General features: G+C 53.6%; 4 protein-coding genes across 4 annotated transcripts; all 4 read right to left on the minus strand.

Annotated features, from left to right (window-relative positions):
* Positions 1–702: 702 nt before the first annotated feature.
* On the minus strand, positions 703–4,264 carry CkaCkLH20_01525 (DEAD/DEAH box; the record flags this gene model as incomplete). Its single annotated transcript, XM_038884244.1, has 2 exons — positions 703–2,480; positions 2,533–4,264. 2 exons carry the CDS (start codon positions 4,262–4,264, stop codon positions 703–705), a joined length of 3,510 nt encoding a protein of 1,169 aa, XP_038750836.1.
* Positions 4,265–4,894: 630 nt separating this feature from the next.
* On the minus strand, positions 4,895–6,558 carry CkaCkLH20_01526 (uncharacterized protein; the record flags this gene model as incomplete). The annotated part of the gene is made up of 4 exons (XM_038884245.1): positions 4,895–4,966; positions 5,032–5,435; positions 5,488–6,109; positions 6,199–6,558. The coding sequence occupies 4 exons, from the start codon at positions 6,556–6,558 to the stop codon at positions 4,895–4,897; spliced, it is 1,458 nt and encodes a 485-aa protein (XP_038750837.1).
* A 1,212-nt stretch (positions 6,559–7,770) lies between these two features.
* CkaCkLH20_01527 (yip1 domain-containing protein) lies at positions 7,771–8,785 on the minus strand (the record flags this gene model as incomplete). Its single annotated transcript, XM_038884246.1, has 3 exons — positions 7,771–8,020; positions 8,078–8,651; positions 8,710–8,785. 3 exons carry the CDS (start codon positions 8,783–8,785, stop codon positions 7,771–7,773), a joined length of 900 nt encoding a protein of 299 aa, XP_038750838.1.
* Positions 8,786–9,609: 824 nt separating this feature from the next.
* Positions 9,610–11,508, minus strand: CkaCkLH20_01528 (potassium voltage-dependent transporter; the record flags this gene model as incomplete). The annotated part of the gene is made up of 2 exons (XM_038884247.1): positions 9,610–11,126; positions 11,262–11,508. 2 exons carry the CDS (start codon positions 11,506–11,508, stop codon positions 9,610–9,612), a joined length of 1,764 nt encoding a protein of 587 aa, XP_038750839.1.
* Positions 11,509–17,033: the final 5,525 nt, after the last annotated feature.

Here is a 17,033-nt window from a genome sequence, read left to right on the forward strand (position 1 = left end):
GGAGGAGAATGATATCGTTGATGGGCGGATCACCGTTGCGAGTGCGGAAGATATTTGTAAGATGAAGCCGGTGATGTGGAAGACGTCGTTGTCGATAGGGGCAGGATTTTCGACGACAGGAGAGTAGTGTGTATGATTGCCTTCGTCTAGACCACTAGGAATACCAGTGAGTTTCAGTGAAGAGGAAGAAAGAAAAAATAAGAAGCGCCGTACACGATGATGAACTTCTCATCGATAGGGAAAGAACCTCAATGAATATGAGAGATCGTTGAGAAGGTCAGCGGAGAGGAAGAGGAAGACAATGCTGTGGATGGGTGCTGGGCGGGAAGAGAGCAGAAAAGGTCGTAAAAACAAGACCAAGAAATAGATTTCAGCTTACCGAGCCGGGGAGGGAGGAAAAAAAATTCTAAGGCATCCAACTCGACGAGCATTCAAAAGTCGAGGGCGAGGAAGGAGCTCGAACGTCGCAGTTCTGTCAAGTCTCTTTGTTGTGAACATGGCGAACTTGAGACGAATTGTAGCAGCCTAAGGGTTCCTTCCACCTGTCCGTACACATAGCAGTCACGGATGACCAACAAACCACCGGGTAGAGCTTCAGCCAGCATTCAAATATTAGACGATCTACCTTATCGCGAAGAATATGTCCCCAAAAGCACGGCTGCTGATCTCGCACTACCCGCTTGAACGCGCGATTCGCCAGTCCTACACATCACGCCCTGCATCGGTCTCTCCAGTCCACCTCTCCGCTTCTTCTAGACAAGCCGCATCGTGCTCCTCGAACTCCTCCTCCTTGATTTCAACGAGCCTGAGGCTATTACGATCCTTCGGCGGCACAGGTTGAGCTACCACTACCGTCTCGAACCCCGCCGGCATGTGTTCCTCGGGTCCCATTGGCAGGGCCTCGACATCGATCTCCAAGTTCATAATGGCTTTCAGAATCACCTTGCTACCGGCCTTGCTCATAACGTCGTTCTCCTTACACTGCTCCGACGCCACGCATTCGATACAGCCGTTCTCGCAATAGCAATCCTCGACCCGCCTGAGAGCTTGCTGGAGCAGGTGATCGATATGCTCAAACGCCTTGGTACTGATTCCCGATCCGCTCGCGCCCCCTTTCGCATCGTAGAACGTCAGTCGTCCTGGCCGCTTCCTCTGCGACTCCTTTTTGGCAAATTCCTTCAGTGCCACCTTGCACTCGGTCCGGACGTCTCCCGGCAAGCTGATGACAAAGTTAGGCATGAGACTCAGAATAGCATGTTCTGCGGCGTGGATCGACGCGGCAACGTGTAACCTCCTATCGACAAGGATCTGTAAGGCTTTCTTGGGTATGTCCAACCACATGCCTTTGCCGTATCTGATGACCGGGGGATTGTCAACGTGCACGGCGTCAAGAACGCGCTTCTTTTTGTCGACCTTGAAGAAGCCATATACGTTCTGCTGAATTTTGATGGTGCCGTAGAAGGCTCTCGACAGGGATCCGGATATCCGGCGAATAGCTTCTGTCTCGATGGGATCGATGTCGGTGAAGTCTCGCTGCGTCGTAGTCCAGTCGACCTTGACTCTTTCGACCCGTGCCATCATTTTGTCTGGTTGGAAATCTCGGACGAGGTACTTGTTTCCCTGATGTAGAAAGATTGCCCCATCGTAGATTGTGAATGTCGCTCTAGAAGCCTCGAGTTCCTCCAAGACCTCATTCTTGCCATGTGTGATATCAATAATGGCGAAGTGATCGTCCTCGGTGTCTCGGATGGCGACAAATCTTGAGGGGACTGGTCGAAACCGGTCGTGGCAGTGGTAGAAGCCCATTGCGTCTCTCAGCAATCGCTCACCGCAGATCTGGGGGAGATCCTGGCCAAAATACTCAGCGTCCTCAACAGGCCTGACGGGCATCTCGTAGGCGGCACATTGGATATGACCCTCTCGTACTAGCATGTTCTCGAGGTCGACCTGTAGCTCGCAGTTCGGTTTTGTAAAGAGTTCGTCGGGGTTCTGCATGTAGTGCTGGTCGGTTGGGAAACAATCCCCTACCAAGATAGATAAAGAGTCCTTGTTCCTTCGCCCAGCTCGTCCACTTTGCTGCCGCAGGTTGGCGATAGTATAAGGGAATCCCCACGTCAGCACACAGTCCAGTGTTCCGATGTCGATTCCGAGCTCTAGAGCGGTGGTGGCGACGATGCCGAGGAGTTTGCCCTCGAACATCTCCGACTCAATTCTGCGCCGGTCTTGGGCAGTATAGCCTCCTCTGTAACCCATGACCCGATTGACACATTCAGGCCGTCCGAGAGACTCTAACTCTGCCTGCACGGCGGTCACTAGCTTCTCGCACTGCTCTCTGACCCTTGTAAAGGCGATGATACGAACGCCTCTGAGCATCAGCTGGCAGAAGACGCGAGCGCATTCCGACATGGCGTCGCCTCGGCCACTAGCTGGATCGCCGGGATCTCGATATGGCGTATTCCAGCACAGAAACTCCTTCCGACCTGACGAAGTCAACTAATGTGCCCAGCGAACTGAGAGTGGGGGAGGGCTTACCTGATGGGGATCCGTCAAAGTCGACCAGTCGGACATTTTCAATACCGAAAATGGTTTTGAAGTGTTGCTTGGGATTTGCAACAGTAGCTGAGCACGATATGAACTTGATGTGACGGTTGCCTACCGCAGCGCAAATACGTCTCAACCTCCTCATGATGAAAGCCACATGTGATCCCATCTGTCCGTTGTAATAGTGCAGCTCATCCACCACAACATACTTTAGGTTCTTCAAGAATGTTCGCCACCGTTCTTCCTGCGGCAGAATCGTGATGTGAAGCATGTCTGGGTTGGTAAAGATGATTCTCGCCTCCTCTCGAATGGCATTCCGTTCTTTCATCGGGGTATCTCCATCGAATGTCTCCACGAGAACGTCCTCCATGCCCGGCATGTAGCTCAGCATCTCTCGCAGGCTTCTCTTTTGGTCCTGTGCCAAAGCCTTCGTCGGGAATATGTACATTGCTCGCGTGCTGTAGTCCTTTTCCAGGGCATGTATCACTGGAAGCTGGTAGATTAGCGACTTTCCCGAGCTCGTAGAGGTGGCGACAACGACATGTTGGCCTTCAAGAAGTCCGTTGATGGCCTCCGCCTGATGCGCAAAAAATTGCGTGATTCCTTTGGAATTGTACAGCGCATTCACCAAGTCCTGGCTGAGGAGAAAGTTCAGATCTCCGTACACAGCCTCTTGCGGCTCGAATACGCGATGGCCATCTGGCACAATCTGTCCGGTATACCAAGGGACCTCCTTCAGCTCCTGGACGATTTCCGGGATACTCTTGCGCTCCGCTGGAATCGATTCGGGAAGAGCCCCCAGACTCTTCTCAGCGGGCTCTTCTGGAGCTGTCGGCACAGGGATGTAGGCTTCGCGCGCTGTGACGAGAGTCTGCTCGGGATCAAGACCATCGGAAACGCATTGATTGAGAAAGAAGCTGATCGCGTCATTGAACCTTTGGTTCCTCCTCTCGATGAGATTTGTCATCTGCTTTTGACTGTAGACCGGCATCTTGAGGGTTTCATCCCTCAGCTTCCTGTTCGGTTTGGTTATCTCGCCCGTCTTGTTATCCTTGACTTGACGTTTCAAGTCACCGTCCACAAATTCGAAGTACAACACCTCTTTCCCAGCTTTCAGTGGGTCGTCAGGATGGTGGTCCAGCTTATCGAGGCCAGAAAGACCTCCGACGGAGGCATCTGGAGCTGGGGCTTGAGAGCGAAAATCTCTTCCAGTCTTGAACGTCACATCACGTTCCGCGCCCCTGACCTCGGTTTGCAACATGATCTCGTCCACATAGGCGAAGTTGACGCCCTCGGGACGGATTGCGGCGATGGCGGCGACATCCTCGATCGTCAAGACTTTCTTAGTGTGCGACTCCACTGCGGACTTGATCGTTTCAAAGGTGGTAGCTAGGTGTTTCCGGGTGCAGCAAAAGGTGAAGACCAAGTTGAGGGCGCGATGCGTCTTTTCCAGCGCCTTGAAACACTCAGGCCATTCAATCTTGCATTCCGAAGCAGACGCGGCGCTTTCTGTACGGCTCAGGCTTGAGTCAGCTTTCTTGGGCCCTCTTTTGCGAGCTTTTTTGCCTTTCTGGCTAACCGCGGAGACGGCCTCTCCAGAGTTGGGCTGGGTGCTCGCCGATGCATCATTGCTCGGCTTCCCGTCGGCGATATCCGTTTCAACGTTCTCCCTCTTCCTTTTCCCTCGTGCCTTTTGCACGGCGGCCGTTGGTCCACTTTCCATGGACGATGAGTGGACGGTTGCCTGAGCGGCGTCTAATCGACGATCACTTGAGTGACATGGATAGTTGACAAGAAAGTAAGTGGTGAGCGACGAGACAGCATCATTTGTAAGTAGCGAGGCGACCAAACGTGATGCACTATTTACTTTTCTGGTGAAAGAAGGCGAGAGCAACTTGAACACGCGTGACGCCACCGGCGCGCGGGATAAAGAGTACCTACCTTAGTGTCGTTGCGTCACGTAATCCACACCGCGTCACGTGGGCCGGATCCGGGCATGCAACCACACTCATTCCATCCACCTTGACTAGTCTGTCTGGACGATTGACTAAGTGTCATGGGAGACGAATTTTCTGAAAATGCGTGTAAATGATATCTAAAGTGTGCCAAAGAACACCGGTCTCCTGGTATCATGACAGGACAGCGACCTAAGATATCCACAAAGTCAGACTGGACTCCAAAATACAACACAATTGCTGTCCTGCCGACTGTATGCCTTCGCCTTGACATCTTTGCTCGATCCCCAGCCCCTACCCCAGTAATGCTTAAGCCGGCCATCCATTTATGTTTTATGCGTCGACCAGCAAACAGACAGCTACCGCCTGTCTCAACGCCATTAACCTATGCCGTTCACCTAGTTGCTCGAAAGCTCTCGTTGTACCACGCCGACCTCGTTAAGGAATGTCCTGGCGCTGGCGGCGCTCATCTGTAAAGCAGAGTCAGAACAGTTGTCACGACGACTTGGTTGAGGAAGGGGAGTCAGGTGCCTACCCTCATATGCACGCTCACGGGCTTGGCATCTTCGCCCTCAAATGCGGTGAACATGACGCCGACAGACTTGAGACTAGTCTTCTCCTGGAACTTCATAGCCGGCAAGATGACCGTGTTCAAGAGTATTCTGTGTGTTTGATCCTGCCTCATGATGAGACGAGCCACCTTATGGCTCTTGATGCCACCAGCCTCGGGGTCATTACTGCTCTCTTCGAGACCTGACATATCAAAAGAACCGGGTATCGGGACGCCAGCATCGTCAAATGAAACGCACGCGTCAGGGACGTTGATCTTCAGCATGCCGGAACCGCGCTCCTTCCAGCCGACTTCCTTCTCCAGGTAAAACATCTTGGCTCTGACTTGGGTTATCGTGACCTCACCCGTCTCGCCATCGTCGACAGCAACTAGGTTTCGTTAGCAGAGCACCTCTACGTGGCGCATGTCTCCCCCACTTACTTTTCTGTAGTTTAGTCCGCTTCTTATCGTCGCCAGCCTTGGAGTCTTCCTTATCCGAGTCTTCCTTCTCCTCCTTGTCGCCAGCCTCCGAAGCAGCTTCTTCTTCGGCATCGGGTTCCTCGTCGCTTCCGTCCTCGGCATCGCTCTCTGGTGCACCGAAAGGCTTCGCGGGCTTCTCGGTCTTGAAGGAAGACTCCCCCACCTTGGCAAAGCTCGTCAGGGGCTTGCCTGACAGCGCGCTACCGAACCCGCTTCCGAACGTCGAGCCAAATCCGTTCGCGCCAGCGGGCTTTACGCTTGCGAAAGGTGACGACGCAGCACCGGCGCCCCCGAAGCTCAGAGTGGGCACTGCGACAGGAGCTGCGGCGGGCTTGGATGGAGACAAGGCGCCGAAAGGCGAGGCTGAGGAGGTCGATCCGCCAAATACGCTGCTTTTGGTGGAGTGTCCTAAAGAACCAAACGGCGAGGCATTCGAGGCTGCCAGCTTAGCAAAGCCGGAAGTCGCAAACGCCGCTGCCGAAGTCTCCTTCTCTCTCTTTCCAGAGCCTTCTGATGTCGCCGACGTGACATCGGTTGTAGCGATGCCCGTCTGCTTGATATCAGCATTGACGGTCGACGAAGCCTACGGGAAGGGAAAAAAATGTTAGTACAGGGCTCTGAACGATACCGAGACCGGCAAGAAGATGAGGCGAAGGGAAGTATTGAACGTACGGACGAGTCTGCAGCGTCGGTTGCGACCTCGTCTCTGTGCCTCTTCTTTTCAGGTTCCAGTCGCAAAGCCCTGTCTTTGGCTGAGTCGCTCGAGGCGACACTTTTGCTGTCCACGTCCTCGGCATCTTTGTCCTCGTCCACCTGGTCGTGTGCCCGCTTCTGCTTCTTCTTTGGCGACGAGACCTGCTCCTTGTGCTCGTCGGTGGCGGAGAGTTTCGGTGTCGTCGCGCCGGCGGCTCCACCAGACTTCTCTGAGATTGCCGTGTGCTTCAGTTCCTTCCGGGCGGCAGCAGTCTCGGCGTCTTCTTTGGCGTCGACAGGATCCGACTTCGGGCTCCCGCTCTGAGTGTCGTCGGCCATAGTGAGGAAATGATGGTGAGTTGTGTGGCACTTCGTGAGGGCCGATTTTCGATGTCGTGGTGGGTGGAGTGCAGGTTTGCTTTTCGTCTTGGGTACTTGCTTGGGTGTGTCGACTTTGCAGATGGAAGGTCAAGCCGGAAAAAACGACAATACCTAATGAACAAGCGATGTGGATGCTGGCCACAATGGGCAGCGGAGTCGCAAGGAAGGAAACGAGAGAACGTAACCCTCGACAAAGACGAGATTGTTTGCGAGATGGGTGCCGAACTGGTCGTTGCTGGTCAGCAGTCGACGCTGCACGTTTTCTCGTCCTAAGAGTTGTCGGTGGTTCGCGCGGGTTGGGGCGTTGCTGCTGCGGAGGGTGAAGTTAGGTGTGCGGGTGCGGAAGTGGATGCGGTGACAACACTCGGGTGCCAGAAGCCTGCCGTCCAGCCAGGCCCTGGAGGTTTTGCCGTCCCGGCTGAGCTTCCCTCCGCTACCTACCTTATGTTACCCTCACCTCACCGCGAATCTCTTCCCTCGCTGAAGTGGCCGCGTCTGGACCCGGGAAGGCACCTAAGGTAGGTTTAGCTTTGCTGGGACACTCACTGCTCGAATAATGGAACCTAGGTACCTACAGTGTACCTACCTGTTGGATGGGACCGCCCCGGACGGTAACCGACGGCAATCGGCCCAATCATTCGGTGCCGTAAGGTACAGTGTAGGTAGGCACCTCACGCACGCGCGGTTCGGATAAGACGACGACAGAGCCCGAATTCAATTGGGTTTAGGGCGGCCTGCATTGGCGCCAATCGTTGTTTCAATCATAAAAGCTGAGGCTGGAACATGGCTGAACGATGCCTTCGCGATTTACCTCACGTCATTATAAGGTAGGTATATTCAGTGAACCTTGGCAGGTAAGGCGGCCCCGACATCCCCACGGGGCAACGCTATACCTGGTTGGCGAAAGTCACCAATATCGTTTGCAGAAAAGTTCCTATCAAGCTGGGCTGTCTTATACAACTGAAAGGTACCTCGGGTGACAGAGGAAAGTGATCTGGCAACGCAGATGAACATCACAAACTGCTTCTTCATTGGCCTGCCATCATCTAATAAAAGTCAATCGTACAATACCGTGGATATCTAGAAATACAACACACGCCGAAGCCCTACACGTCCAACCACCCGAGATGCCTCCCGGACAACACTCGAAGCCTGCGATCATCACCCAGCTTAGCTGATAAAGCAGAGGCAGCCCAGACCCAGATAGAACACAAAGAGCGGATACACCGCGATGCCAACCCGATTCTTGACAACACCGCTACCGCCGAGGATGCTTACTCCTGCAGCCAATGACCAAGCGACAAGGAAGAGGTAAACGGGGACACGTGCGATCGTAGGGATGCCAAACGCTGAGAGCAACGCTGCAATGACCAGGGGGAACAGCGTGTATCCTATAATGCAGACGCTTTGCGCAAACGAGCTGTGTTTCTCACTTAGCTTCTTGCCAGTGTGACTTCTTTCCAAGGGGTCAACTCACATGCTTCCTCCCAGCAGCTTGATCTGGAGCGTCACCACAGCCTCTCCGATCCATATCATGGCAAACACGCCGCTGAACACCACATCCTTCTGATCTGCCCGCGCGTTGAAGCTCAGTAGAAGACTGAGCAGCAGGCAGAAGATGAGAGGTCCCCACAGATCCCAATCGCGCAGGCCGGGAGTCATGTTGTTCCCCGACAGCAGAGCCTCCGAGTCCATGAATCGACTCGCAAGCCCTGTTATCTCCTCGCGAGCACCGGAAAAACCGGCTCCACGAATATTCGCGTACGCCCCCCGGAGGCCATTAGCGTCGAACATGGTTCCACCCAACAAATACTTCGGGTACAGAACCTCCCTCATCTTCGCCCAGACCGCCAGGAGATCGCGACGGAGGGTATCCCACACAGATTCGTCAATTGTGTTCTGCGGTGCACGGCGGTCTTCGCCAGGTATGCGCGACGTCCAAGCATTCTCGTTGAGAGGCCGTGACGACGAGGAGCTGGAACCGATATTACCTGTAAGTGGCTGGCGCGAGGAGGTGTGGCCGAGGGGATCGTCAAAGTCATCGAGGTCAGCTGTATGAACAGCAGGTTAGTCGTATGCAGCGAAATGAAAGTTGTCAGAGACACCTACCATCGTCGGGGTCAATGAGGTCGTCGTCGGCCAAGGGAGGGTTGGCATAGTCGTCTCGTCGGCTTGTAGCTGCCATTATTGCGTTTGCGCGAGGTACAACAGCCGCGTGTCGATTTTCTTTGTGCCAACAAGCTCCCAGTACTTTAAAGACGTCTGTCAAGCGTCGATTTTAGCTGCAGAAGAGACACAGGTGAACGTGCGGTATTGGGGATGGGATGGAAGAAGATATCCACCTAACATACGCACCAGCTTGCGACTCCCAAAGACTCCACGGTTTCCTCAAACAGATGTCTTAGTGGTCAAAGCTCCCTCGATCCGGATAATATTGGCCCGCTTCCCGAGCGCCCACCGAACTTAACCAATCAATCGTCTCAGGTAACACTCCACCGTACGGCGCCCGCACACAGTGATCGGGCCCTCTACCGGGTTTCGTTGTGGGGCCTGCGTCCCCAATATCGGAGCCGCTCCGGGTTGTTCATTTGTTTGTTTGTACAGGCTGATCGCGCAACACCTTGAAACCCCGAGCCGATCCGGGTTCATGTTTCGGGACCAGCGCCCTACTTACACATAGTCGACCAGATTCCAACAATATTCTACATTCTCTCGTCTCATGGGTATATGCTTTGAAAATCTCCCGTAATTTCGGATGAAATGTGAGGGACTGAAATCCGTCTTTCGTCGCCCCAGTTTACTTTCTACCAAATACTTGGCCATCAAATGTCAACGACAAACAAGTGTGTTGAGAAATCCTCTGTGTAAAAACACCACACTACCTAGGCAACTCATTCACCTGCCCTCACATGACATCCTTCAAAAAAGAAAACGAAAAGACTAAACGCCATTGTTAATGCTACCACTACATGGGTTGTTGTATGCCACGCGCTAGATACGAGCAAGTTTTTACTGCCAGGGGTACCGATTGTTGTTCGAGTGACTCTGTCCGTTGTATGGCGGAGGGGTTTCACCCCACGGCTGACGCTGTTGCGCGGATCCCTGCTGCTGTTGATGCTGCTGGTGTTGTTGCTGGTGCTGGTGCTGGTGCTCGTTCTGGTTATGACGGTGCTGGTGATGCAATGAATTATTTTGGGTCTGGTTAGGGTTGTCTCTGCCGTACTGGTCATACGCAGATGTGTATGCAGGTTGCAGCCCGGGCCATACAGGAGGAGGTTGCGAATAAGTGTAATTGCTCCTGCCGATTTGAGGCGCATGTGAGTATCCGGATGATGATTCATGAGAACGCGATTGCTCATATTCCGAGGATGATGGGCCGAACCCGTTCCTGTGCTTCTCGTCATAATCGGCCCATCGACGAACGGCCTGGTTCTCTGGTCCCGAGTATGATATATTGCCGGCAGTTGGATCCCAAACTGGCAAACCATCAGGCTGCGCTTCGCCTCGTGGCAAGCCGCGTGTGTATGTGGCAAGATTTCCGTTGATACCGACCAGGGCCCACGCGAAAACAGCGACATCCCGAATGGAGCTCATCAGGTGATCGACCGGCGGGCCACCAATGGCCATGACGTTGTCACGAAGAGGCATGTACTGCGGCATGAGAGGAGGCCTAAATGCATAAAGCATGTCCTGGGGGGCTTGCGGTCGGATAGGGTGATGGCCCCATGGCGCCGCGAAAAGGCCGTTGGTGTAAGTGGGAGTGAGCAAAGGCGGGTGAGGAGCGGGAATTGGAGGGCGGGCCTTCCGCAGTACAACAACAAGTCCATCAGACGTGCATGACACAACCGCTTCTAATTCAAATGTAGGGTTCGGCTCACGGCGACGGTTCCTCAGAGGCTCGGCAGGAGGCGACCTCTGGTCTGCCGGCCCAGCAGTCGACGGAGCGGTCGTAGCCGAAGTCTGCTGCGTTCTGCTGCTAGAGCCCGAAGCCATGGTGGTTGCCGTCTGTGATGCAGAGCTGTGAGCCGAAAGATCAGGTCGACCTGTGTCTTCCTGTTTGATTGGTGGTTCGTCGTCGACATCCATACGACTGTCAAGCTGAACGCCTCCACCCTCAGAATCGCTAGAGTTGCCGCTGTTATGCTCGTCGTCGTCTTCCTCGTCCTCAAAGTCCTCTGGTCGACGCGGGTCTCTGTACCAAAACCTCAGGTACGCGATCGAGTCATTGGCCTTTGCACTTTCCAAGCACCGGATGGCATCCGGAAGACAATTTTCCTGAATGCACTCGTAAAAGCTCTTGTCCTTGATCTGATCCGGTCGGACGCCAAGGATAGAAGCCACTGCATTGGTCGCGAACATAACAGTCAGCGTCCTGGTGAATCTGTTCAGAATAAGAGCAGCGCGCGGTTCCCGTTCGACCGGGGGCATCCTGAACTTTGGCGACAGGTGCTCCAACATGTGATAGCGGGGGTCTCGAGGCGAAGACGAGAATATGCGGCGGATCTGGGGGGCTTCGATGGCTCGCCCTACAGAAGAGTCAGCTAGATGGATTGAACCGATGCGGAACAGAAAGCTCAACGTACTCTCGCTTCTTTCGCCTCGTTGGTAAATACTTGTACAGGCAACGAGAACATCGTGGACGACGGTGAAGCAACACTCACAGCTCACCCACTGACCATCGCGCGCCTGGATGCGAACATAGTGGAGCACGGCGGCTTTGTCCAGCAGGACCCCGCGACTGTGAATTGAACGAGCGAACGGTACCTCTTCGGGATGGAAGAATTCGAAACATGATTTTCCCTGCACCTCCTGCGGAGTATAGCCCAGGATGTCGTAGACTGAGTCGGATACGAACAGGATGACAGCATCAGGGTCCGTTGAGTGAATGGTCATAAACGTATGCTCCATGGTTAACGACGAATGGGCCGTGGCATAGAGCAAGGTCTGGGGTTGTATGTCTTGCAAGCCGCAATATCGCATCCACCGCTCCGCGCGATTCCCTGTGGCTCCGTGTGGCTGCAAGGGCAGGATATTTTCAAAACAAGACTTGGCACCGTTCTGTCTGGAAACAGCTCGGCGATGTAGATTACACCAAGAGCACCACGAGAGTGGGATAGGTGTCTGGACGGGGGGGCGGGAGAGAGAAGAAACAGGTGACGGCAGTGTTGGGCGTCGGGGTGACCAATGTTGTCGTCCGAGAAAGTCGGCCTGGGCTGAGCTGAGCTGAGCTGAACGGTCTTTGCTTAAGCTCAATGGTTCATTCGAGTTGGTGTGTAGCGTGAGACACAGGTTGTGCTGTCACCTTCAGACGAAAGGTTACCTGTATCACGAGCTAGGTCGATGAGAGGCTGCCGGACCTGAGAGAATCGGCCGAGGACGGCGGCAAAACGCTGTTATGCGTGAAACTGCGTCGCACAGACGAGAGTGAATGGTACGAATATTGGGGCGACAGGCGCCTTGGTATTGCCTGACGACGGCGTGGTTGGTTGTAGGCGGGCAGAGCGATTGGCGTTTTGTACGAATTGCGAAGACGCGACGTGATGCTGGTGGCCGGAAATGCAGTCAGAGCTTCAGCCTGTTGCTGATAGTATTGGGGTTTGGCGCTGAAGGGTCGGGTGCGATCGTAGGAAGTGAGACCGGTTGTTTGATGGGGGCGGGTAAGCGTTGTAACAAAGACAAAGCACCGGTCCTGACGTAAGGTGAGGTAGGTAAGTAAGGTGACAGGGACTTGGACCGACGTTGAACGAGCGTTGAAGGTGACTAAGGTGACTAAGGTGAGGTGGTGGTGGTGTACTTGGTAAATCGCAGGCCAAGGTAGTTTCAGTCTCGATCTTTGATGACGATGAAGTCCAAGGCTGGATGATGGTTGTTATGTCGATAGGCAGGTAAGGTAGGTAATATGCAGCAACAGAGGAAGACACCTAATAGTGTACGGTTACCTCAGCTGGGCAAGACGAAGAGGGAAAAGGGGGGAAGAGAGACAGCTGGAGACGGAGAGAGAAAGAGAGAGGCTCCGGTAGACGAGTGCTGCGCGGCTGGTGGGAGCGACGAGCATTCTTTTATGACAACTCGTTCGGTTGGTGAAGGCAAGACGTGCGTCTGCGTCTGTACGGATGGATCCCGCGTACTAATGACCTACCTTCTTACATCCATCTTCCTCCCTACCTACCTTCTACACCACGACACACGGCACGCCGCTACGCGACGCACCTCATCGGTACAACAGTCTGATGGTGCAGCGAGCGGCGTCGAGAAACGGAAGCGGATAGGGCAATCTGGGTCGTGGTGAGGAGAAGCCGCCCATGGCCCCTGTCACTGCTCCATGCTACCGACACTACCAGTGGAGGTGCGCAAGTACGTACTGAGGCAAGGTAGGTAAGGTAGGTAAGGTACCTACCTAGGTAACGATGCGACCCCGGCACCTGTTCTGCGTCCCTGAAAGGTACGGAGTAGTGAAGGCTTGGCACCAACGGCCCCTGTGCGAGGTGCCTACAGTACATCACCTGTCGTACCTTACCTACTATTACAGGTATCTCAGGTAAGGTACCTTACCTTACCGTCCGGTGTACGGAGTAAGGTACGGATGGATGTCTGGGTATGTTCGTAGGTACCGACTGTCCCGTGTCCGTAGCGCCGGGGTTATCTGGCTTAAGTGGTTCATGGACTGACCCAGAATGTGTATCCGTAAGGTGCTCAGATGCAGATAGGTGTCCAATGTAAAGTGGCTGCTCACGACTGGGCAGACGGGACGGGAATCTAAGGCAATAATGGAAGGAACATCTGAGCAGCCGATATCAGTCCGACGGGACGGGACCCGACTCTGGCCCTTGGAACTTGACTTCCGGTCCCTCCATGCCCGGGCTAGCTCTTGTGTGCAGACAAAAATCGGGGAGGGGAGAAGGAGCGCACATCGACCAAGAACAGTCCCATCTTCTATGCGATGACATACATAGTACCTACCTACCTACCTAGACACTCAACTAAGGTATGTGTTTGACTCTCCGCGAGGACTTCACTTGTTGTTGGATCGACGTTGACAGCGGGGCAAGACAACGTTGCTAGGTATTCGTACACTGTTCCCTGCGTTCAATATACATACATACCTAGTATGCCATACGCCCCATCTCGAGCTGAGAAGCCGAGCAGCAGCCACAACCACATATATAGTACGTTATGTCCATATTGATACCCATAACAAATCTATCGACACGCAGGTAAACGGAGATGAAGACAGAAGTTGGCCAATTTGCCATTGCCCAAAGACACTGCGTATTGGCATCCCGCATATACTTGGTTGTCGGCTGTGGACTTCATCCTTGGACATGAGTTCCTCCACTCGGAAGGGCCTGGTAACTCCAAAAAAGCTGAACCGATGAGGGTTGACTAACGTTACACGCTCCGCCTCGCAACTGGCCAGGGTTTCGAGGAGGAGGCTGATTCCCTCCTCCCCCTCCACGTCCCGTTCATCGGAAGGAAATCCACGCAGCTTCGCCTGTACATACATAGTATTGTGCAATTACAAGCATCATTGCCGGTAAGAATCCCGGTATTACATGTTGGTATTCGTACGCGAGCCATTCAAATCGATACCCACGGCTTGCTTGAGAATCTGCAGTTCCCAGCCGTATCCTCAGCGCTTCCGGGTTTCTAAGCCAACTGCGAGTTGAGACCACTGCAACCCAAACATGCCGTTGGGGATCGACAAGACCGGTTTGATTTGATGCCGGCCTCTCCATGGCTGCAGCGCTTGTCACTCTGCATCTTGGCTGGCCGAGGAGCCACGTTGGTCGGCTGGCGGATGGCTTCTCAAAACGTTCCTTAGCCATCGCTGCAGGCCCCGGATACGACACCCGGGCAGCTTGCCCATCAGCTCATCGGAATGTCCATGCCTACTACGGTACTGGCAGTATAGCTAAGGTGGTAATGATGCGACGACAGTCTGTCACCAGCTGCTGGTGGAGCATTCATGATCCACCATCAGTCATGGCGTTGGATGGCGGTATGGATGGAAGAGACAGCCGCTGGTACCTGCGCGTTTTCATACATGGGCGGAACTGATCAATCATCAATGAAGGATTGGCGTCGCTTCTCGAAACCATTGGGTCAACCGTCGCAGCTGACAATGAACGACTGAAGGATCTCGGCTTCCGTATGTCTACTGTTGAAGGAATTTGAGCCACGGAAAAACTCGGTGACGCTGTGTCGTCGTTCGTCATGTCTGCTGAGACGATAGATTACGAGATCGTTTTGTTGAGATTCTCTTTGCGCTCGATGCAGCATAGGGAGTCTCTCCGCCTCTCCGAAGCATACGCGGAATCAACGGCCTGCATACATAGTAGTACAGCTTCGGATCAGAGCAACTCTTCCATCATCTGTCGTTCGAGCTTGGAATAATTCCATTCTCAACGACGGCTCCCAGTTCAACGAACAGCCTGAGCCTGTCGGCCCCTGGCCATAGCTCCCCACTTCTTTTCCCATATCCATGTTCGTGATACCGACAGTAGACATGGGGTCTGGGGATCTCGCAGGGGACAGCAGACAGCTCTTATCTCGTTCTGGAAGAGCTTGCGAAAAGACGGCCCTTTTTCCTAATCCGTACTGACAGCCGATCGTGATTGCAGGGCATCTTGGGCTGTTTCTTTCTCCACGCTCTCGTCTCTGATGCTTGCCCTTCACCTTGCCAGGCCGCCCGTCATCCGTGTCAACGGGAATGAGAAAAAGGCTAAAATGGCGTCCGTGTGGGCTGAATGTTCAGGCAAAGGCTGCGCTATGCTCTGCTAGGCATAGCTCGAAGTGCATCTTTGGTTGACAGCTGTGAAGACATCAGAACCTGGTTCGCCAGTTGGGATCTGCTGCCAGGGTCCCGAGCCAGCCGGAAGCTGCCTTTTCTTCATTTCACTGTCGTCTTTGCGACGAGCTCTCCTTGAGTCACCAAATCGAGGCCAGTCGACGATGTAGTACACTAGTAGTAGTAGTAGTAGTAGTAGTAGTAGTAGTAGTAGTAGTAGTAGTCTGTAGCTGCCTCATTGCCACACACATACTTACACTACTACAGCTTCGCGAATGGTAAACAGCCGGCCACCTGGATGGATGTTAGTCGCATTTGCTACCCACCGGGTTGCAAGATACGATCATAGCATGTCCAAGTCACCAAACCAAAACACGATGCTGCTGGTGTCAGTTACAAAGACGATATCCAAAGCTTCGACCTTGGGGGTATTTTGGGTATCATCGGCGTTACGGATAGGGACTCGTGAATCCTGGGCGATGAAGTCGTTTTCGTGCTCTTCCTCGTACAGATCATCCTGCTTCGATCAACATTGGCACATTTCGTAGGGTATTGATTGCATGGTGATTATCCGTGACATAAGCCGTAAGTGGACAGGCGGCCGGCGGACGAAGGAAAGGTTCGTGCGAGGCCACGCGACGAAGACGGAGATGCCACGGCAGACCTGTCTGTCTCTATGGGTACCATGAACGAGGACCCACGGGGGCGGACTGCACATATTGGCAGGTTGTGGAGCAGCGGCGAAATGCTTGCTGCGGTGGCTGGATCCTCATGCTACGTACGGTGTGTAGAATTATTCGTAATATGGACAGGGCGGTTGATAATGTGATTGTTGTTTGAGCGAAGCAAGCTCGATTTTGATATCCAGCGATGGATGTCTAGCATCGAGACTCGACGATTGGATGCGACTGGGTGTCAGGGGCAATTTGCGTCTGTGTGTTTGATGATCCAGTCACTTCTCACATACTGGCTGACGTATCCCAGTGCCTATGGGATGGCAAGCCATAGCTATCGAGACGCCGGAAGGCAACTCACAGCCATTTGATAAGGGGAAGTCCCCGGGGATTCTCTTGTTCGTGTTACACATGCGTACGAACATCCGAGGCAGACGCGGGCCGGAGCCGGAGGAAGTTCGTTGAGGTTAGGTTAACAGATGGCGAGCCGGATTTACCTTGGACACCTTACGCGGAGATGAATGAAGCGTATCCAATATTCATGGTACGTGCGCATGAATGATTTTCCACCCCCAGCGCAGGGCCACCTCAACCCGACTTGATGTGTTTCTCAAGTTGTATTAGTTTGATTATAGTTGGACATGTTCGCAAAGTTGTAGATACAGACTACCTTAGATACTTACTAGATGCCTCACACGTAGAAGAAGACGTGAATGAATTCTACGTCTCGAGCGAGGCAAGGAAGGACGTGGATGTGCCCGTCCACTACGGATACCTCCTTGTCCGCACCTAACCTAAGGTACGTACTTCAGACCCATGTTTCTACAGGTATTAAGGTACCTTATGATTCGCTCCTTCTCTCAAAACCCACGTCCTTGCCCTGGTCAAAGTTGAGACGGGATTGAGAAAAATGGCCGACGAACCACACCTGTTCACACAGATGAGTGCTGCAGGAGGACACAGACCTCTGT

This window comes from Colletotrichum karsti, assembly GCF_011947395.1.
Source record: "Colletotrichum karsti strain CkLH20 chromosome Unknown Scaffold3, whole genome shotgun sequence".
Taxonomy (NCBI): Eukaryota; Fungi; Ascomycota; class Sordariomycetes; order Glomerellales; family Glomerellaceae; genus Colletotrichum; species Colletotrichum karsti.